This window comes from Phaethon aethereus (genome assembly GCF_964289735.1).
Source record: "Phaethon aethereus genome assembly, chromosome: 15".
Taxonomy (NCBI): domain Eukaryota; kingdom Metazoa; phylum Chordata; class Aves; order Phaethontiformes; family Phaethontidae; genus Phaethon; species Phaethon aethereus.
In genome coordinates this window covers 18410924-18431773 of record NC_138591.1, presented here as the reverse complement: position 1 = coordinate 18431773, position 20850 = coordinate 18410924, and the positions used below count along the sequence as shown (strand labels likewise).

General features: G+C 59.4%; 1 protein-coding gene across 1 annotated transcript in view; it reads right to left on the bottom strand.

Moving 5' to 3' along the window:
- Positions 1-20850, bottom strand: part of LOC309410313 (ankyrin repeat and fibronectin type-III domain-containing protein 1-like) — a 195914-nt gene that overhangs the window by 12496 nt on the left and 162568 nt on the right. The window contains exons 6-10 of the mRNA XM_082006689.1: positions 3530-3731; positions 2996-3203; positions 2489-2683; positions 2106-2219; positions 1385-1482 (exon numbers count right to left, since the gene is read on the bottom strand). Of these exons, the coding sequence (XP_081862815.1) occupies positions 1385-1482; positions 2106-2219; positions 2489-2683; positions 2996-3203; positions 3530-3731 (817 nt within the window). The remainder of the gene's footprint in view (positions 1-1384; positions 1483-2105; positions 2220-2488; positions 2684-2995; positions 3204-3529; positions 3732-20850) is intronic.

Genomic DNA, 20850 nt, shown 5'->3' with positions numbered 1-20850 from the left:
GGGAAGGAGGATGCCCCCAGCCCAGTACACCAGCACACCACGAGGGGTAGGAAACTGGGAGCTCATACCCCGGGTCACCGGCTCTGACCTCCCCCAGCTGTACAAAGCTCTTGTTATCAGACACTGGAGAGTCCCCATGGCCCAGGTGGGTGGTTTTGGGGGGAGGCAGAGGAAGGTTGGGGCATCGCAAATGCCCCTTGCCCGGAGTCACTCTGGCCCCAAAGACTTGGGGCTTCCATAGCCTGGAGGGTCTGGTGCTGCCTTCCCGCTGGGACGTGCAAGGATCCGGCCCCTGAAGACAGGGAGCTGGCCCGACGCTGTCGAGGGCTTGTGGCACGGCAACAGTGATTAAAGACCTCTGATTAAAGCCCAGTCAAGCTGCCAGATGTTGCAAGGCCTCCAGGCACTCATGAAGGCGGACAGGAGCCTGCGAAGCAGCTCTGAAAGCATGATTGATGGGCTCGGGCCAGCTCCTTGCAGCGGCGCTGCTCCGGGCTCCGCTCGCGCCCCGTCCTGCCGCGCACCCGCGCAGCTCTCCCACCCCGACAGCGGCTCCGGGGCTCTGGCGCTGCTGCTGTAGCTGAGCCCCTCTAACTGCATCGAGGGCTTTCCCTGCTCCTCAAGCCGGTGGTCCCTGCCCGCCCGCCTGCCCAGAGCTTCGGCGCTGCACCTCCCTGGTAAGGGCGACCCCGCCCCTCCCTGCATCTCCCCCTCTTCCCATCCCACCGCAGTCCCCGTCCCGCCCCGTCTCCCCCCGCGCTGGTCCAGTGCGTGCTGGGGACAGGACGGCAGCCCCCGGGGAGGGGACAGCTGACAGGCAGCATGGCCCCTGCGGTTCTCAGGGAGATAAAACAGCCGGGAGCCCCAGCCCCAACCAGCCCGTGACCTTGCCGAGCTCCCGGAGATGGAGACGGGGCTGGTCCCCCCTCTCCAATTCGTGGCCGGGCTGGTGCGAGGGGTCGATCTGTGCAGGTGGCAGAGGAACGAGCCGCTGATTTATTGCCCAGGAGGAGCACGGGTGGAGACGGGAGCGGGGTGGGGGACAGAGGATAAATCAAGCCCTCGGTGAATGGCCCCATTCTGCCTTTCACTCAAGAGTCCCCAGGCACGCCGTGCAGGGGTTTCCCCATTGCCAGGGCGGCCGTGGCGGTGCAGGGACAGGCAGATGCCTCTCGGGGTCCCAAGCTCTCAGCTCTGCCCATGGGCCATGCTGACCACCAGCAAGGCACAATCCTATTCCTCCAGCTCGAAATGCTGCCCCATCCCCTCCCCACGTCAGCTGCAGGGAACGGCCCCACGGGCTGCACCGTGGCCAGCGGCTTTTCCCTGCTGAGGGCTATCCCTCCCCCAGCCCAGACCCCCGTGGGGCACCCCGAGAGCTCACCGACACCAGCCCCTGGATGGTGAAGTGCAGGTTCTTCAGTTTGTCGATCACGGCCTCCCCCAGCGGCGGCGAGAAGGTCGGGGAGCAGCTCCACTCCACTGAAAGGAGACAGACTCAAGGTGCCGTGTAGCCCTGGAGCAGGGACCGGTGACCAGGGCTGGCCGCGGCGTGTCAGGGCCAGCAGCCGCAGAGGGACCGCGGGCAGCACGGGAGCTGGAGATGGCAGAGGCAGAGGGGGGAGCCACAGCAGGGTCACGGCACGGGGAGCTGCGGTCCTCCTCACCGAGCCGTGTCAGGCAGGGTCAGCACCCTCAAATGATGGGTCAGGAGCTGGGGATGGAGGAAATTCTCCCAGAAGCCAAAAAGATCTGGTTTAAGTGGGTGAGGGGTGCAGGAGCGGCAGGATGGCAAATCCCCTCCGGTGCACAGGATGAGGGGGCAGCAAACAAGTGGCACCCCGAGTTTTGCCTTGCTGGAGGATGGTGGTTCAGTCCAGCTCAGACCGTCTGGGTGGTGGCCAGGCTGTCCAGCAGCGTGCAACCCTGGCTCCTCCTGCTCTCGAGCACCAAGGTGGCTTGACAGGGGCTTGGCAGCACTCCCCATGCCCCGGCAGCTGGCGTGGTGTGCACGGGGTGAGCGCCCCAGCGCATCCCCGGCACGCCTGAGGTGCTTGCCATGGCTCGCGTGTCCCCTGCACTGGTGTGGGGATGCCGGTCCTTACCTTTGTATTTGGTGACGACAGCTGAGTTGACGCTCAGGGGCTCCCAGAAGGTCACCTGCACCGAGGAGCTGCTGGCCACGGAGAGGTGGACGTTGGTGGGGGCATCCGGCACTCCTGGGGACGGAGAGCGCAGGGACCACTACAGTGAGGTCGGTCACTCTGAACCACTCAGTGTGCCCCCTTGGGCCTCCCCCACACCCAGGGACACGTCCCCAGAGCGCTCACCCCCCCGCGCACCCATGTAGCAAGCCCTGGCTGCAGGGTGCGGGGGTCCTCTGGCAGGTGCTGGTGCAGCCCCGTGCCTGGACCACGCACAGCCCTGCTCCTCGCCCCAGCGCGGGGGCTGCCCCCCAGGTCCCCCAAGCCCTCCTGTGGGCACTCACGGGCATGCTCAAACCCTGCCTTCATGCGCTTGTAAAGCCGGTATCGCCACTCCCAGGCCCTGAGCTGCTTCTCCTTCTCGGAGCAGTCGGCGTTGGGCGCCTCGTTCACCACCTGTGCCGTCAGCTCGTTGACGCGCTGCTCCGCTTCCCGCACCAGCGTGGAGAGGTGCAGCGAGCGGCTCTCCAGGCTCACGACTGTGGGGTGGGTGGACATGGCCACGGGTCCCAGGAAGAGAGCCAGGAGGAGGGAAGAGAAGGCAGTTAGGGCAAGCCCAGGCTCTGCTGGCACCAAGTCCCCACCTCGAGACCCCGTCCTCCCCTCCGTGTCCTGTTCCCGGGCTCCACTTGAGTGCAGGGCTCCACTCGAGCCCCTGCTGCAGCCTGCACCAGCTTCCCAGAGTGCAGTGACCACCCCCCCACCTGGACCCCGTCTGCCTGGGGTGCCCCACTTGAGCAGGCTGGAGACCCAGGTGATGGGCACGGCACGGTTGCCCCACACCAACTCACAGTGCGGGCTCTCCTTTGCTCCTGCCTGCAGCAGGGCCCTGGCGATAGGAGCGTTGTTGGTCATGATGGCGATGTCCAGGGGCAGCAGCCCCTCGCTGTTGGGGGTGTTGAGGTCCAGCTCCTCGGGGCTGTACTGCTTCAGCAGCTCCTGGACCCTGTCTAGGTCCTGCAGCTCCACGGCCTCAAAGAGTGCAGCATTGCTCTGGAACTGGACGGAGGGAGAAACGCAGGTCGGTTGAGCATGGGGCACCCTCCTCCGCCCTCCCCAGCACCCTAGCCCTTCCCCAGCATCCCCCAGACCCAAGCGGGGGGCTTGCCCTGGTCCCAGAGGCTCAGGAGCACTGGCGTTTTGCAAACACAGCTGGCTGATGCTGAGCTAACACCCCGACCAGCTCCAGCTGAACCTGCTCCAGGGCGGCTTCACTTAACGCACTCTTGGGCTTCCACCCCGGTCACAGCATCACCTGCACCATGGACCCTCCATCCCCGTCTTCCTGGCCGCAGCAGCGCTGGATGGAGCCAGTGGGTACTGACCAGGTAGGACTTGCGGAGCTTCTCCTTCTCGCCCCGACCTGCCAGGCTGCCCTCGTCGAAGGACGTGTAGTTGACGCGGAATTTCCCCGACAGGTTTCGGTAGAGCCTCTTGGCCGCGTTCGGCGAGGAAGGGCCTGGTGGCTTCCTGGCCTGTGCCAGCTGCAGGTCCCGCATCTGCTGCGTCATTTTAGGGGATGATGACCTGGGAAAGGGCAAGGAGGTGTGGAGAAATGAGGCATGGAGGATGTGCCAGAAAGGCACATCTGCAGCGTCAGGACCGAGGCACGACCCGGGAGAGCCAGAGCGGTGCTGGGGCAGCACCGATGTGCAAGGCAGATGCCGGTGCCAGCAACGCCTCATCCATCTGTTATCAGTTGAGGCCAGTCTGTTCCTCCTCCCCATCACCGCCGCTGGCCCTGCGGGGGTCCCGAGGGGCTCCTATGAACGCTGCGGGTGAGACATTTCCATCCAGACCCAAGGGCCAGTCTGGCCCCACGCTGCCCTTGAACTGGATGCCCCAAGCAACCTCAGGCTGCTCAGCTCTGCAACCGGTCCCCATCCATCACACCAGGGGAATCTCTCCTTACTCCCAGTCTCCACCATCCAGCTCCTACAGAGATGGGCTGCCCCATCCAGTGCTGCCCAGACCCCCTCGGCCGTGGGGGCTGCAGGGACTGACAGCCCCCAAGCCCCGTGCTGGAATGAGTGCTGCCCACCACACAGCCGGCTTGGGACGGCCTCATGCACCCTCTCCACATCCATCCTTCTAGCAGGAACCCATCTCCTGCACTTATCGCTGTCCCTCAGCCCTCTTTGGTACATGACTTCCCTCGGGGTCTTTACTGCAGCAAAGGGCACCCTTTGAAAGCGAAGCGAGAGCAGGGAATGGACAAAAGGCCATTTCTAATGGCACCGAGACAATGCCAGGTCCCAACAGGGACCAGTGACCGCCAGTCTCCCGCTCACCAGCAGACCCAGGCTCCACAGCCACTCCTCACCTTCTCCATCCACACTGATTAAGCTACAAACTCTTTTCTCCACTCAGATTTCGACTTCTGCTTTAAATAGCCGTGATAAATACGTGCAAGTCACTAGGAAAGCTGGCATCTTTTCTTGGCTTCCCAGAGGGGAAGCTGCCCCTCTGCCTGCAGCCGTGACCCTCACGTCCCCACCAAGACCTCATGCCTGTGGGGCAAAGTCCCCAGCTTCAGCGCGAGCATGGCCTTGCTGCTGCCTGGGGCTTTTGCCCATGACTCAACCCTTACAGCACGGAGGGTTTTCACTGGCGTCAAACATCTGATCCCCTTCTTGCCGTAGCCCGTGGCACAGTTCCCAGACAAGGAGCATCAGGTCTAAAGAGCGTTTAGCAGGACAACACTTAACACAGTTCCTCTCAGTTTTGACCTCATACCCCTGTGTAGAAGGTTAGATGTTTAGGGGCAAGGCCTTCCCTGTATCACTTTATTGGTTAAATATCAAGCAAGGGGCAAGCGTGATAAAAAGCGTGACAGTTGTCTAGAAGGTCGTGCCAAAATGCCACTGTGAAGCTGTGCCTGTGATGATGTTTACACAGCCATCATCAGGAGGCAGGATATCTTCATCATCCTGATTTCGGATTAGGCACAGTGGGCTGCAGCAGTCCTTTAACGATTTTACCTTTTATTACTGTGATATTTAAAAGCGGAAAATGATGGGGAGGTTGGGTCCTGCCAATCACTCATCTCACTGGCTTCAGCCTACAGATCTAGAGGTCTCCAGCTTGGCCCAAGCCGCAGCGTCGAGTTGCTGCCCTGGATTCGTCCGGGGATGGGCCTTACCCGAACGGAGGGCTTCACAGCCACGACCGGCACCAGCCACGTGAGCTTCAGGTGGCAAGACACCCCTAAGCAACCGCGTGGAGGTCAGTGAGATGAACACGGCAGGGTCCTGCTGGTTCTGGTGGGGAGGAGGGGGAACAGCTCTCCACCAGGAGGGCATCACCACAGCGGGAGGCACCTACTCAACGCAGGGAAGTGCTGGAGAATCAGCCCTGGGCTCGCTGGCACCTACCTGGCTCTGGATGCGGAGTCCTCAGCTTACAGCTGTGGCAGCCTGAGCACATGATGAACATGGAGCAGCTCCTGGCACGGCCGCTGCTGAAGGCGCCTTGTGCCGAGGGGCTCCGCACATGGCACAGACAAGCCTCTACAGAAAGCCAGTACAAGACCGCAGACATCAAAGGAGCAGAAAAGCATCACGCAGCTTTGCTGTCGCTGGCGGACAGAAATTAAGAGAGAAAAGCCACCCGTGCCTGTGCAGGCAGGGCACTCTGGCAGGAAGAGTCAACCAAGAAGGCAGGTCCTGACCCACGGACCAAGCCCAAGAAGCAAAGTGCTATCTGACATACTTTGGAAAGAGAAATAATCGACTCAGGAGACTCTCAAGCAAAACCTTGGCTTTTGTCTTGTGTTTAAGAGCTCCCTGTTGCCCAAGTCCTCCTCTGTCGACCCCCAGCTGCTGCTCGGAGGTGAAGACGGCTCGTCAGCACGATGCCTAATTCCTCTGCGGCTGCCCTTCATCTAGGGAGGCAAGGATGCTCTCCCACGTCAGGAATGGAAGGAAGACCCCAAAAGTACCTCTCTGGGAGCTGGGTTAGACGCTGTTGTAACAGATCCCTGCTCCATCCATGCCTGCAGAACCAAGGCTTAATAAAGGAGCAAAAGCATTTTTTTCTGCCAGTTAAAATATATGGCTAATGACCCAATACAGACAGGCTGCACAATCTGGAGGAAGTTCTCTCAGAGATGGTAGAAACAGAGGTGACACAGAGAAATTTCTCACTATTTTTCCTCATCTGATTTGCTTTTAATGAGGAGTAAAGAGACGGAAATTATTCAGAGCTCAGGAGTGAACAACTATCTATATTAAACCGGCTGCCCCAAAGATAAAAGAGTTTCCTGCCCTGTGGTTATGAGTCATCTGGACTCCATGAAATAGCCTTGATTTATCTAGAGCTAAACTTTGAGGTGGAGCAACTGATAGCTGAAAACAACACCCACAGATGTTGTGCCCTCAAGGTATGACCAGCCAACACCAGCTCACTTGGATGGCAAAGCCCCATCCTGTGGGGAGGTGGTGGGAGGAGGTCCCACCTCCTCTGCCTTTGTAGTCTCAGGGCAGCCAAACTAAACTTATCTCAACCACAATCAGTTCTTGTTGCTAATTATTTACCTACCTACTGCAAGCACCGCAGCAGGGGACGGGTGCTTTGCCTGCCCAGCAGTTCAGCAGTCTGGCCGGGGGATGTGCTTGCAGCCGTCAGGGAAGGTGCTGTGGACATCAGGTCTGCAATGCCATAAATCCATGTACCAGCAAGCGCCACGGAAAAGGCTGAGGCTCTGCTAAGGGATGCGTTAGGGCTGGCCAGGCTCACCCCATGAAACAAATGCAATGAGGATTTTTATTTTTTTTTTAAGCACACGCGGATGGATGTGCTTAAGACAACTTCATTTCATCCCTCGTTCTGCAACGAACACAAGCAAATCCACTGGGTAGCTTAGAACGTTGTGGTTTCTGCATATCCTGGGTGTTAGTGTTTCCAACGCTGCAGATCTTGGCCTAGTAAACAGTGTTAATAGTTGTTGTAATTATACGATTTTCAGTGCATTTTGTTTAAGGGCGTAGCCTCCCCGAGCCTCCAGCAGAGAACCAGCCCATGTCAGACAGGGCAGCTCTGTCCCGCCGGCAGAGCCCAGACCCCGGGCTGGCTGGAAGGAGCCCTGCCCACCCCGGGCCAGCGCGACCTGCCCGTCCTTCCTCCAGCTCCCACAGCACCAGGCGTGCAAAGCCCTGGGGGACCGCGGGCCTTGTCCTCCCACCTCGGGGCCAGGGGCGGGAGGTACCAGCCCGGAGGTTACCGGCCTAGACATAAGGAAGAAATTTTTTACGAGGAGGGTGGTGAAGCCCTGGCCCAGGTTGCCCAGAGAGGTGGTGGATGTCCCATCCCTGGACACATCCCAGGTCAGGCTGGACGGGGCTCTGAGCACCCTGCTCGAGTTGAAGATGTCCCTGCTCGCTGCAGGGGGTTGGACTAGATGGCCTTGAAAGGTCCCTTCCCACCCAAAGATTCTATGATTCTATGAACCATGGTGGCCATCCCACGCCACCTCCCACCAGTGGGAGCCTGGGCTGTGAGAAGGCACATGTGCAAGTGATGTTGCTGCTGGTGGCAATGGCCTTCCAGCCAAACAGCCTTCCAGCTGAGGCTGCCCGGTCCCCGCCGCCCCCAGCGCTGGCCGTGGAAAGGATTAGCTCACGGGTGGCTGGCAACGAGAGGGCAGACTGCAGCCCGCAGCGGCAGACATGAGCTCAGCGCCACGCTCCCGTCCTTGGGGCGGCGTGGGCAGCTGTCGCTTCGTGAAGCTGCTCCCCGCCATCTGCAGCCTGATGCAGCAGAGAGAGAAGCCACGGGGCTCCGTGCACAAAAAAAAGGGAGCCCAAAGGACAGAGAATTAAAGGTGTTGATGCTTTGGAAGGACAAGGCTTGGGTGGGGAGGAGGAGGACTGGGTCGTTGCAGAGCTCGGTGTAGCCTCATGGCACCGTGGATGCCGGTGGTATGTTAGCACCAGGGATGCTTTCCTGAACCTCAGTTCAATTCAGTCCACAGTCCACAGAAAATAAGCAGGCAAAGGACAGGAGAAGCCTAAAAACAAGTTACTGGGGACAGCCAAGCCCAACACAGCCAACCTCAGCCCAAACTGGGAGCTTGCATCAAGAGATCAGCCATCAAGATTGACATACAGGCTGTTTCCAAAGAGATCTGAGCGTGAGGGGTCTTCCCTCGTTCGAGCACACTCGGCCATGCTCACCCTTGCTGCCCGCGGGGAATCACATGTTATGGCCACAAACACTTGGACACCAAATACTCGGCGGCAGAGTCCACTCAAGCTCCTAACGTGCAAAGGAGCTCCTCTTGGCTCATGGGAACATGAACCCGAAGCGCAGTGTCCAGCACCAAGAGGAGCTGCTGATGCACTCACGTTTTCCACTCTTTTTGCCCAAGCATAAGCAATTTTTCAGGAGTGGGGACATAGAGACCCGATCCACAATGGAGCACAAGTAGGGGAGCCCTTCCAAAAGAGTGGGATTTCACAGCCCACCAAGAGGCACACTCAAAACTAAGACAAAACACGGTGCTCAGCATCCCCTTATGGGATCCTGACTCATGGGAGCAGCCTGCACACCACCTACCCACCTGAGGCGTAGGGACCCCGAAGGTATTTAAGCATTGTGCACTGACCTGGCCATGCAAAGATGGAGCAAAACACCCCTGCTCTGCAGCAGCATCTGCGTGCCTGGAAAATGCACTTGCTTATTGAAACCTGGGTCCAGGAAAAGGCACCAAACCAGATTCAGGACTTTGTTTGTTTGTTTCCTACAGATTTTCTCTTTTTTCCCCGCTTGGCAAACCCGCTGGGTTTTGTTTTGGATGGAGCCGAAACGAGCATGCCTCTTTTGTTTAGCAATAACAACTAACTTATACAGCTCCTGCTCCTGCCAGTACATTTTTGTTTGAGCTCCAGAAGCCCAACGCGATTAGCCCAACGCTCGGCCAGGAGCCGCTGCGCAGCGCCCGGGTCGGCGCGGGGTGTCCCCGAGCACCAGGCAGTGGATCGGCAACGCCGGTACGGCTGCACGTCGTCTCTGCCGTCCCCATGCCAGGCACGCCGCGCTGCCCGTAGGTGCTTCTTGAGGAGCTCACGACCCGGGGCAGCGGAGAGCGGACCCCGTGGCCGCGCAGCCCACCGCATCATGGCGCGGCGTTGAATTTGAAAGCTCGGTAGCCGAATAAGCTGGAGGAGGAAAGCGAGCGCTGGGCAAGATGTACAACATCCCGCGAGCGGTCAGAGCCCTGCGCCTCTGCAGGGGAAGAAGTGGAGGAAATCTCCGCAGGAGTCATGCCTCGCCGTCCAGGCTGTTCCCCAAATCGGGAGGCTTTTCCGTCCCCTGGGGAACGCCCGCGCTGGGAGCGCGGCAACTGCAGCGTGTGGCGAGGACCGCCGGGGACCAGCCCTCACGCGGCTGCCAGCGGGGCCGCGGCAGCGGGGGAGCACGTGGGCTGTACACGCCGTGTCCCACACCACGGGGCCGGCTGGCCAGTCGGCCGTGTCCTCCCGAGGCACGGCCACGTCCCCGGTGCACCCCAGCGGGGAAGAGCCCGCCCGCACGGCTCGCCCCCACGGCACCTCCTTCCTAAATCCCAGGCTCTGGATTTGGGAGAGACAGAGACTTCAGAACCCCACGAGATGTTTGGAGCCAACCAGATAGATCACTTGCCGACAGTTTGCGGAGACCTCGCATAAAACTCGCCATTTCTGCAGGCCCAGCTGTACCTTTGGGGGAGGAGGGAGCAGAGACACTCAGAGCGAATTCTGCTGCAACGCGATAGTGCTGCTGCTCCTTTATGTTCTTTTTTTTTAATTAAGCACGCCGATAACGGTCTTTAAGTGAGCCCAGAAGCCTGTGGCTCAACCCCCATTAAAATACAACCGAAATCAGACTTTCAGTTCCTCGGTCCCCCGCGACAGCCTGCCGTCACGGTCGGGACCGCTGTCGCGCGCAGGCTGCAGCCGCGAAGCGGCACCGTGCTGGCCGTGCCCCGCGCACGCGTCCCCCCCACGCAGCTCCTGCCCCGCCTGCGCGCGCGGCGCCCGCAGCATCGCCGGGACGCCGGGGCGCTTCTCCTCGGCCACCGTGCCAAGGGACGGTGCGCGGTGGCCGGCTCTCTAGCCACGGCAGGCGATGCTGACAGTGCCACCAGCCCCGGGCTGCTCCGAAGAGGGCACTGGGTGGCACAGCCCGGCTCTGGGCACCCCGAGTCATCCCTTGAGGGAGGGGAAACATAAAATCCCTGCGACTCGCATGGGCTCCGGCCACAGACCCGGGTCAGGAAGGAGGTGCTGGAGGGGAAAAGCGTCGTTGGCTCCGCACCCCAGCCCCGGCTCCCTGGCTTCACTGTTTTCATGAGGATTTACCCCAGCAGAGCTCCCGGCCCGCCCTGCCTGGAGGCTTGCACCGAGAAAAGCCGCTTTTCTGCTCTTGCGCTACCAAATTTCCGCAGGGATCAGGCCAGGCAGGTACATGCATTGCAGACCCAGGGCCTCCCTGCCTGGAGGGGCTCAGGAGCCACTGCTCGGGGCGCAGCGTCCCCCCCGTCACCAGCACTGCTTGTCCCCGGGGCACCTCCCGGTGCCAAGAGCCCCCAGTCCCTCCCCACCAGCATGGGCACTGGGGATGGCGGATCTGCCACTGGGAGCCGTGCTCAGTGCCGGGCTCCCACCTCCCAGCCAGGGTAAACCCCCCTCGCCGCGCTCCCCGCAAGGGCAGCCTTTAATTGCCGCTTGACATTAAGTATCTGAGCAAGGAAGTCTTGGGTAAATGTTCTTGCTATGGGAACACACAGTGCTGAGTCGCTTTAATTACATTGTTTTTGTTTGGCTTTTTTTATTAGTTGTGCTGCGGCTTCCCCTCCCTGACGGGCCAGCGAAGCGCACGCTAAATATGGCCGGGTTTAAAGTCCGCCGTGAAACCCGAACCACGGCACCAGACTGGCTGGACGCGGTGCAAGCCAGGGTTACGCGGGACGCGCATTCCAGCCGCCTGGGTCCTGCGCCGGCCCCGCGCCCCCCCGCCCCGAACACCCGCCATCGAAGCAGCTCGGAGCACAACCACCACGCTGCGAAACACCTAGGCAACCTCCTCTTCCTCGCTCCACTCCACGCTGCCGGGAAGCCAGGCTAACCCTCTACTCCATGGACCCCGAGCTGCCCCATCTCCACCATAACCCATCGCTTCCACACTGGTCCCCGTCTCACCCCGTCTCCATCGTACCCATCACTTCCCCATGGCAAAGCGCCCTGCCCCACACCTGCGCAGCCCACCTCCGGGCTGCCCCGCGGCGCCGGAGAGCCTTCTTCCCACCGGCCATGCCGCTTTCATCTTCCTCTGCCCCCCTTGTTATTTTAAAGGCATTCCAGAGGATGCTGTCAGGCTTGGATGTGGTTTGGTAGGGTTGTTTGTTTTCGTACTGGAGGTTTTATGATCGCATTGGGAATGAGCCCTAATTGAGCTGAAATTCGAATTGCAGTCCGTGGGTATTTGTTTCATTTTTGGAAGGGCTTAAACGGCAGCGCAGCTTAGGCTGGAGAATGCATTTGGTTTTAACTGGAACCTGATGGAGACAGGACCGAGCAGGACGGGCTGCCCCAAGCCCTGACCAAAGCTCATGGGGAAGCCCTGCGCGGCCGCCCCGGCGCCAGGTACCCATGGCCGCAACAGGCAGCGCCGGGTGCGACCGCAGCCCTGTGACCACCAGAGAGCCCTGCTGCTGCCGGGCAGGAGCAGATGGAGCCGGTCCTCCAATGCCGAGAGCCAAGCCTGCGGCTCGGGGGCCCGGCTCAGCTGGGGCTCACAGCCGCCCTGCAAACCCCTGCGCTGCAGGGTCTGTGACCTTGTGCTTACCCAGCACCCCGGGAGGGAGCTCAGCACCGCTGCCTGGGCCAGTCGGCCCCAGGGGCTGGCTGGGTGCTCCTTGCTCAGGTTGGGCTCCTCGCAGGGACCAGGCAGCAGAAACGGAGGGGATCTAAAGGTCAGTGCCCAAACCGCTCTTCACGGGATCCACGTCGGTGTCAGCTTCTGCTGACCATGCCCCGCGCTGACTGCCAGAACTAGCAGTTCGGCCCCAGCACCCAAAATGTGCCCGATGCTTCTGGCACACGCAACCAGCTGGACCTTTGCAGGTAGGGCCAGGAGGACAGAGACGTTCCCAAAGCACAGAGGGACTGGCCGAGCACCCCCTCTGCATTGCAACGGCGCTTCCTCTGGTCCTTCTGCGATCCCGCAAGCTCGGATGCTGGAGCAGGTCATCAGCGCTCTGGAAGACACCCCCGACCTGCTGGCACCATCCCGGCTAGATCAGACTTCCGCGTATTAAAAGCGGATGAGCATTGGGGACTCGCTCGCCCCTCTTTCAGGAAGAAATCCTACCCCAGCTTGGCCTGCCAGGAACGAGCACCGCTCTGTGCCACGGACCCATGTGTGCAAACGCTTCGCGGGGTATCAAATGCAGAAGCTGAGTCATACGACGCCTGGTCTCAAAGATCACTGAAGGTACAAGGAGGGGAAAAAAAAATATCTCCGTGGGGTTGCAAGGCCCCAGCTTGGACCCAGCCGGAGCAGGAGGGGGATGCTCGGTGCAGGGACGCTCAGCCGGGCCACCGGGGCCTGGCTGCCATGCGGGGCGGAGTGAGAAGGGATGTAAGATCACGCTCGTCCAAGCGCGGTCCTGTCCCCTCGCTCGAGCCCTGACACCCACTTCTTGGAAGGGAGTGGGGCTGGTGGAAGGCTGCTGGAGAAGCTGCTGTGGCAACCCCAGCCGCAGGGCCAGCGGCTGCATCGGAGCACCATCCCGAAGGGAGAAGGGGCCGTGGGGCCGGGAGGGCATTGCCCCAGCTCCTCTGAGGCCTGCCGCCACGTACCGCACCCCAGCGAACTGCCCGGGAGCCAGGAAGAAGCACTAACTTACCTTTGCCCATGACGTGCGCTCTGCGCTTCGGCATGGCCTTGCACCAGGGCAACATCCCGCAACAAGCTCACCCCGCTGAGACCCGCCGGGGCTCTGCCCCCTGAGACTGGCTCCTCCGCGCCGCCGTGCCCCGCTCCGGGGATGGTGGGGCTCCGCAGCCCCCACGCACCCAGGCCCCCCACTACGGTTCAGCTCCTCGCTCTGCTGGAAACAGGGCTCCCGGGAGCCGCGTCCCCGCTGCCTGGCCCAGGGGCTGCAGCTCACCCCGGCAGAAGGGCACAGCCACAGGCCATGGGGGCTGAGACCTACAGACTCATCACAGCGGTGAGAGGCAATCGATTTGAACCCAGACCTGCGGGGATGACAGGCAAATCCTTTACCCTCCTGCGCCACCTGGTGCCACCAGGAAGAATACGCTAGTGAGATCCGGCTTTCATGGGAAACCACCTCTTCTCCAGAACCATGAAACTGTAGAAAATTGGCCCAAGAAGGACTTCTGGAGGTCATCTGAGCTCACTCCTCCATACCTGTGGTTAGTCTCCATCCCCAACCAACTACATCCCACCTGCGCTTCACAGCCCTCCAGGAGACCTCCCCAGCCCTTCATTGGGATGTCCCTTCTGGTGGAAACCCACATCCAGTCCATCGTCCTACCCAAGTCATCCAGCTAGACGGGGACCAAGCTGCTCAAGCGCGCCGAAGCTGCACGATCGAAACCAGCACCGCTGGCTGAAGACTTCCAGAGCTGCACCCAAAGGGGTTATAAAAGGCAGGCCACAGACATTGATCTCGGCGGGGAGGAGGAGACGACGGCCAAGACACAATGGAAGAACAGACAAATGCACACACCCGGCTCCAGAGCTGCTGCCCAGCTGGTAAATGTTACTGGAGTCAGAAAAGCCCTTTCCCACTGGAAGGCAACCAGCAGGAGCCAGCCGGCAGCGCTGGGCATGCTGGCCGCTACCCACAGGGTGTCCCTGGCACGGCTACCAAGAACAGCCACCTCCCCGTTGGGGATCTCCTTGGACTGCCGGTGGCATGTCCCAGGCTGGCTTCCCATTCAGCACAGCTTCACGCCAGGATTTGCTCCCAGCTCACTCCACGACCAGCTCCCTGCCCAGCACCCAGTGGGGTCTTCTCTGACAGGAGGGACCAACCCCACCACGTAGCCAGCGCAATGCCAGGGGAGCTCGCTGACTGCCACCCAACTACAAAAGCACTCACGTATGCCAGAGCCGCCTGTCCCTCCACGCATCTCCAGTGGAGTCAGGGTCCAAAGGCTGCAGGCCAAGAGCGGAAACCAACTTTTTTTTGCCATTTTGCTAGAAAACACCCTACAAGGGCTCAAGTGCTCATGTAATGGCACTAGCTGGGGAGACCTCATCACCAGCCAGGCCTCCTTCCAGCTGAGGTTTGCCTGCTGCCTCCCTCAGACCGGAGCTTTCCCACCTCAAGCATCACTTTATTCTCCCTCTAGCTGCAAAAAACTTGGAGATACCATCAGGTGGAGAAGTTCAAGCTGAGGATAACGGAGCCTATGGAGGAACTGTCTGAGTCACTCAGGACAGCAAGTAGAAAAGCTTTCCACCCTAATATAGAAGAGCAAGGTTAAAAATCATAGTAATCACCAGTCAAACCTCCGACCCTCAGGACACACTCATCCATCCACGTATTGATGTGACCGGTGCCGCTAAGCACACCCATGGGAGAGACAAGGGTGCAAATGCCTTTTGCCAAGGTCTTGCAGGACATGGGAGCAGTGGGAAATGCTCTCTCCTCTCCTTGAGCATTGCCTCAGCTTCTCTTGGTCTAGAGACAAGACACTGCCCAAGGTGACCTGAGCTCTGTTCCTTGCCCTACCACCGAGGCCAGGAGGCAGGTGATGCCCAGTTTCCACAGCCAGTGCCTCAGTTTCCACGCGTGGGAAACGGAGATGAAGACAATGTTGTCTTTTGTACAGTGCTTTGAGACTTGCTGATGAAGAGCATCGCCTTGCAGTCACCACTCCGGACCTGAACTTGCGTGGGCAAGACAGGAGCGGGAGGAGTTCGCTGCAGCTGGATGGAGACAGGGACTTCAGCAGCGAGCCTCTGAAGAGCTCTTCCAAGCATGCACAACCACGCTTTCCAGAGGCTAACAACTTGACCAAATCTGTGTTGATTTCCTCCAGGAATGCACCAACCCTGCCAAATTTTAAGTCTCTTTTCCAAAGCATGGAGGCACCAGAAGTCCTCAAACAAAGAGATGGGAGAAAAAAAAAAAAAATTGGCAAAGCTACCATTTTTCCCCAACCTTCTGCTGAAACTTGGGGGGTGGGTGGAAAAGGAGAAAGTTCAGCCTGAGGCAGAGCGAGCATGGAAAAATTCAGCCCAAACGATTAAAGTCTGGTAAACAAACTTCCGCTGGAAAGGGTTACGCATCCTTAACGGGTGCCTGCTGGCTCCATCTACAATCTACAACCAGCGAGAGGTGCCCTCCTCGCCCCGCGCCCCTCCACGGCAGCACACGAGGATGACTCCACCGCAGCGTGGGAGAGCAACGGTGGCAGGAGCCCACGGCCACAGGTGGCCCAGGAGACGGGAGGTGGCAGCAGGTCTAGAGGAGAGGAGACGGAGAGGAGACCACTCCGACCCCAGCACCTCAGAGATCTCAAAGCACTTGGGAAATCCCTGTTCACATGGTTGCACCGATCAGCAGCTTTGAGCCAGACCTAAACCACTTGGGCTCCTCTATCACCAAGAGGCTGGGAAACATCTCACAGAGCTGGTGGCCCCAACACACAGTGGGTGCTTCTGTCTCCTTCCTCCCCCTCACAATCCCCTGAACAGCCAGAGGGGCAGTGGAAACACCCTTGTGCTCCCAAGACACCCTGCTCATCCCCCCATGCTTCTCGCCCTGCTTCTCCTGGCTGTCTGCTGCTTCCTCGGGACCAAGATGCTCGCGGACCTGCAAAGCCCCTCTAGGCGCCCACTGCGTCCTGGCACGCGCTGGCCTGGGATGCCACGCTTTGTCCCCTGTGTTGACGTGGGCTGGCTCAGGCTGCGGTCACACCTTCAGACTTACTGTGCCAACAAGCCCTCAGCCCAGAGAGGTTCTCTTCCTCCCTCACCCCCGGTTCTTCTGGTGACAGACCAAATGATGTGGTGTGAACACAGAGGTGGAAGCTAGCAAGCGTGATCTCCGGGTAAAACATGGGAGCAGGATGAGGTTACCTCTGTCACAGACCACCTGGACAACCTTGAGCAGGTCACTAAAGCCCTGGTGCTGCAATGGGGTGCCCACCATCCCACCTAAGACCAGTGAGCCGCAGCTACGGCAGCATGGTCCCAGCGTAGCCCAGGGACAGTTCTATCCATCTGCTGGTGTTTCTACCTGGGGTGAGGAGCAGCTGCTCGAGCAGCAGATTCTTCCTCCGTGGCACAGCAGGAGGATGAGGTGAGCACGCCCACGCACGAGGAAGGCGGCCTTGCGTCCCCATGCGATGCAGCATCCCGTTCCCGACCTGCCTGCATCGTCAGGAAAGAAAACGGCCAAAGACACTTGAGGAGTTCATGTGGAGTTCACCCGAGCGGAGCTCTGCTCCACGAGCAAAACTGCTTTTCTGCTCGCCACGAGCCTTCCAGAGCTCGTGACTGGGGCAGAGCGGGGCCAGGAGAGCGCTGGGAGGACGGGACCTCTTGGCAGCGTCAGCCTTCCACTTGCACAGAAAACAGGCAAGTGCTCCACCGGCTTATCCACCTCCTCGCTCAAGGAGCTCCAAGAACACGCTCACAGCTGAGGTTCCTTCAGACAGCCCCTTGGACAGCCAGCAAGACACCGGGCGTAGACAGGGAAAGCAGGAGCATTAGCTAAATGTCACGCCGGCTTATCTATGTCCAGAAGCAGCCTCCTTGCTTCCCAGGATTTGGCCCGCTGCTTCGCGGGATTTCAGCGCGCAGGGAAACCCGACACAGCTCTCCCAACCGCAGGCACCCGCCCGGCGCGGGGCATGGCAGGACTTGGCTCCGAGCTGCCCCCGCAGCGCGGCAGCGCTGGCGGCCCGGCTCGCGGCGGGGAGGACGGGGCAGGAGGTGGGCTGGCTGCCCGCGGCGGGCACGGGGCAGTGAGCAGGCGCCCCAGCAGCGCCTTGGCACGTGTGAGACCTCGGACGACCTGCTTGCTCACCAACAACCCAAGCCTTCCCCCAGCTTCACTTTCTGACAGGGACCAGAGGCAGAGCGGTCCCTCCCAGCGCCAGAAACCCAGCCAAGCCTCACCGGGCTGCCTCTTCCTCGAGGCTGCTCCCTGGCACAAGGCAGCAGGGACTGACCCACCGATGAGCCTCTCCTTCAAGGTTTGCATCTTCTGGTGTAGGCCAGGCCTGCAGAAAGGCTGAAGGCTCCATCACACAGCAGGAGTGAGCACCCTCCGACTCCAGAGCCCAGTGCACAGAGTGACAGTAAACTCAAAAGAATCTAAGATTATACCTGCCCAGATCTCCCCAGACCTAGAAAGAGTCATCTGCCCACCTCCACTCACGCCTCTGACCAGAACAACTGCCGCCTCTTCCTCCTCTTTGCAATCCTAAACTTAGCAAGACTAATAGTAAGCTCGACCTGCCAGCTCTGAGCTCAGAGCCAGCCTACGTCCTGACCCCAGTTACCAAGTGTCCTAATGCAAGAGCCAGCTCCTTCATCAGTAGGTCTCAAAGTGCCTGAGAAAAGAGGTCAGCACTGCTGTGCTCTTTAAAGAGCGAGAAACTGAGGCACAAAGAGGGGCAGATCTTGCCCTCAGTTGCTGAGCAGGCCAGGAGAAGCCAGGTCCCCTATGCCCCAGGCCAGCACTTTGTCCCTGGGCCCCAGCCCAGGGCACTCTCCCGAATTTCCGAAACTTTGATGAGTCAGCTTGGGTTGAGAATTCATCTGCGTCATTTCTCCCATGGCCACTTTAGCACTTAAAGCGGAGCCTGCAGGTGGAGAGGAGAAACAAGATGGCGGGAAGAGCCAAGTAACCACACTGCCAGATCAACCTGCAGTCCCTGCCATCTCAGAGGCTGCAACAACCACACACTCAGAAACCTGTAGGGTTTGCATGGAGAACATCAACTCAACAAGCCACAGCACTCTGCTGAAGGTGATGACGGGGCCTCTTGGGGCAGTGGGCCAGAGTCAATCCTGGTAACGCCAAGAAGAGATGATTCTTGGAGCTCTGCTCAGCTCAGCAGCTGCTCTGGTGGCCAATGCTTAACAAACGCCACCACATAATGTCATACGTTCATTTTTCAAAGCTCAGAAGCAACAGTTTTTCACAACAGACCATCAGTATGGAGCCTGCCCTGACTTCAGGCAGGAGAGATTTGCCTCCTGGCTACTAACTGGTAACCCCTTACAGACCCTGTTGGGACACTTCTTGGATGGAAACCAGACTCTGTGTCAGAACAGACCTGGAGGGGGCTCAGGTGGACCTCTGCACTACAGGCAGAGCGAAGACCATGTGCAGTTTCTCAAGATGGCACTGGCAGCTGCTGCCAGGTGTCCAACTCCACTTCGGACAAAGTAAAGCATGAACCTCCTCCACATTGCCCAACAGCTCTTTGTGGCAGGTCTTTACCCCTGCCCACCTTCCTGTTAACAGTGCAAATAAAGGCAACAGAGACAAAGTGGGACGGGGAGGGGAATGTCCCTGGGCAGTGAGCTACTGCAGGATGTGCTGGGGCAGTTGAATGAGTATTTCAATGTGGGGGAGAACAGGAGGAAATCTGGAAGTGAGGAGCAGAGGGGAACATAACTGCTCCTCCCTGACCTCCACCGAACATGAGTGGTGTTCTCCACTGAGCAGATGTGGAGTTCACTTGGGCTCACAAAGCTCCTCTGAAAAGCAAGCAAGCTGGCAGAAGAAAGGTGGGTAAGAGGCATGGGTGTGAAGCAAATCCATGGGGAAGAGTGAGTGTGCAGGCAGCAGGAAAGACTCAAGCAAAAGTGGAGAGAGACCCCAACACCTGGTCCTCGGTGTCCCAAGTGTCCCGGGCTGACTCCTACCTCCAGTTTGCCCTCCCTGCTGAGTGCTGCCCATCCTTGCCAGCATCCAAGCCAGTAGGTCCAATGTTGACCTGGCACGGAGAGATGCTCTTCAGGAAGACAAACAGGAGGTTCCTGAAGCTCTGGCAGGCGCAAGTGTCTCAGCCAGCAGGAAACTAAGAGCAGAGAAAACCTGCGCAACAGGGACGACCGCTGCTTAAGGGACAAGGGAGGATTAAAAGTACTCGAATACCTTGAAAGTGCTGGCTGTCAGGACTATCTGGAAAGGCTGATGGTCCTGCGCCTCCCGACCCCAGTGTCCCTGGCAGCATCAGCAGCAAGACCAGCGAGCCCTTCTGCTCCCAGGGCGAAGCCGTCCCCAGGGCTGGCAGCAGCGTGGCCGGGCAGCCCAGGGGCTGGGGCAGGCTGCCTGTCTTGCTGGGGCCGCTCCAGACTCACGACTCCTCTGCACTGCCCTTTCCCCAGGTGCAGATCGGCTCACGGAGAAGCCAGGTTCAAAGCTGGCAGGTCTGAAGACCCGACCACTAGTAGGAAACCAGGACTATTACTGATATTCCCACTAAAAGAAATATATTGAGATATTTTTTGTGTGCTGGCTGAGAAGACTGGGAGAGCTAAGACCCTTCAAAGCCAGCGCACTGACACTATGGGAATACCAGCTGGAGTGGAGGATCCATGCGGCCATCAGGAAAGGGCTTGACTCACACCATTATTCAGACATCCATGAGGCTTCCCCTTCATAGCAAGGATTGTGGCATCTCTGCACTTTTCCCCCAGCGTAACCATGGGGCTTGGGCTGCCTGCTGTACAAATCCAGGCAACGGGCACCTTCTGGGCATGGACACATCCACGGAGAAGAACCAGTGGAGATGCCAGAGGATGAAGAGCATCCTCCACACTCCTCAGCAGGGACCAAGGCATCCATCCTCCTTTGCAGATCCAAGCCATGGAAAATGGCAGAGGGTTGATGAGAATAAGGCAAAACAAGTCAGGCAAACGGGGACTTGGCAGTGTTAGGTTTACAGTTGGACTCAATGATCTTACGGGTCTTTTCCAACCTAAATGATTCTATGATTCTAAATGGGCTATTTGAGAGAAATCAAAGTGTGCTGAGGATAATGGATATGCTGCACTGAGAAATAATCTTTGTGGGGCTTGGAGGTACCAGCTACCAGCAGAGGGAAGCGGCCGGGGAACAACACATCAACACAATATTTAAAATTTGTCTTTTTAAATAAATGATATTTGCTTCCTGTGCTCTCAGTGAGGAAGGGATCTCGCTGAGGGCTCTGGTCCCAGACAGGGGGAACCTGGAAATCAGCCTTCTCTGAACATCCTCCTTCCGTCACTTTCCCAGAGGGCTCAGTTTTTCCTGCTGAGGTGACATGAGAAACAAATGCAGACGGGACAGCCGAGCCTGCACCTGCGGCAGCAGGTCACAACGCTGCGCACGGAGAGGATCCGGCCCTTGGTCTCCTCTCAACCTCTCCAGCCTCACCGTAAGCACAAGCTGGGTGGCCTTTTCCCAGACAAGGAGGAAACCTGGGCTGACGGAGGCTTGCGGCATCAGGAGCAGAGGCACAAGCCTTGCACAGAGCCTACAGACTCGGGCGGCCCTGAACTTCCCCTCTCTGCCCTCCTGTCCAACCCGCAGCCGCCCGCCGGGTGCTCCCAGCTCCCTGCCGGCAGCACGGGCTGGCGGAAGTGGAGCGGCACGGACTGCGACTCCTCCGCCATTGCA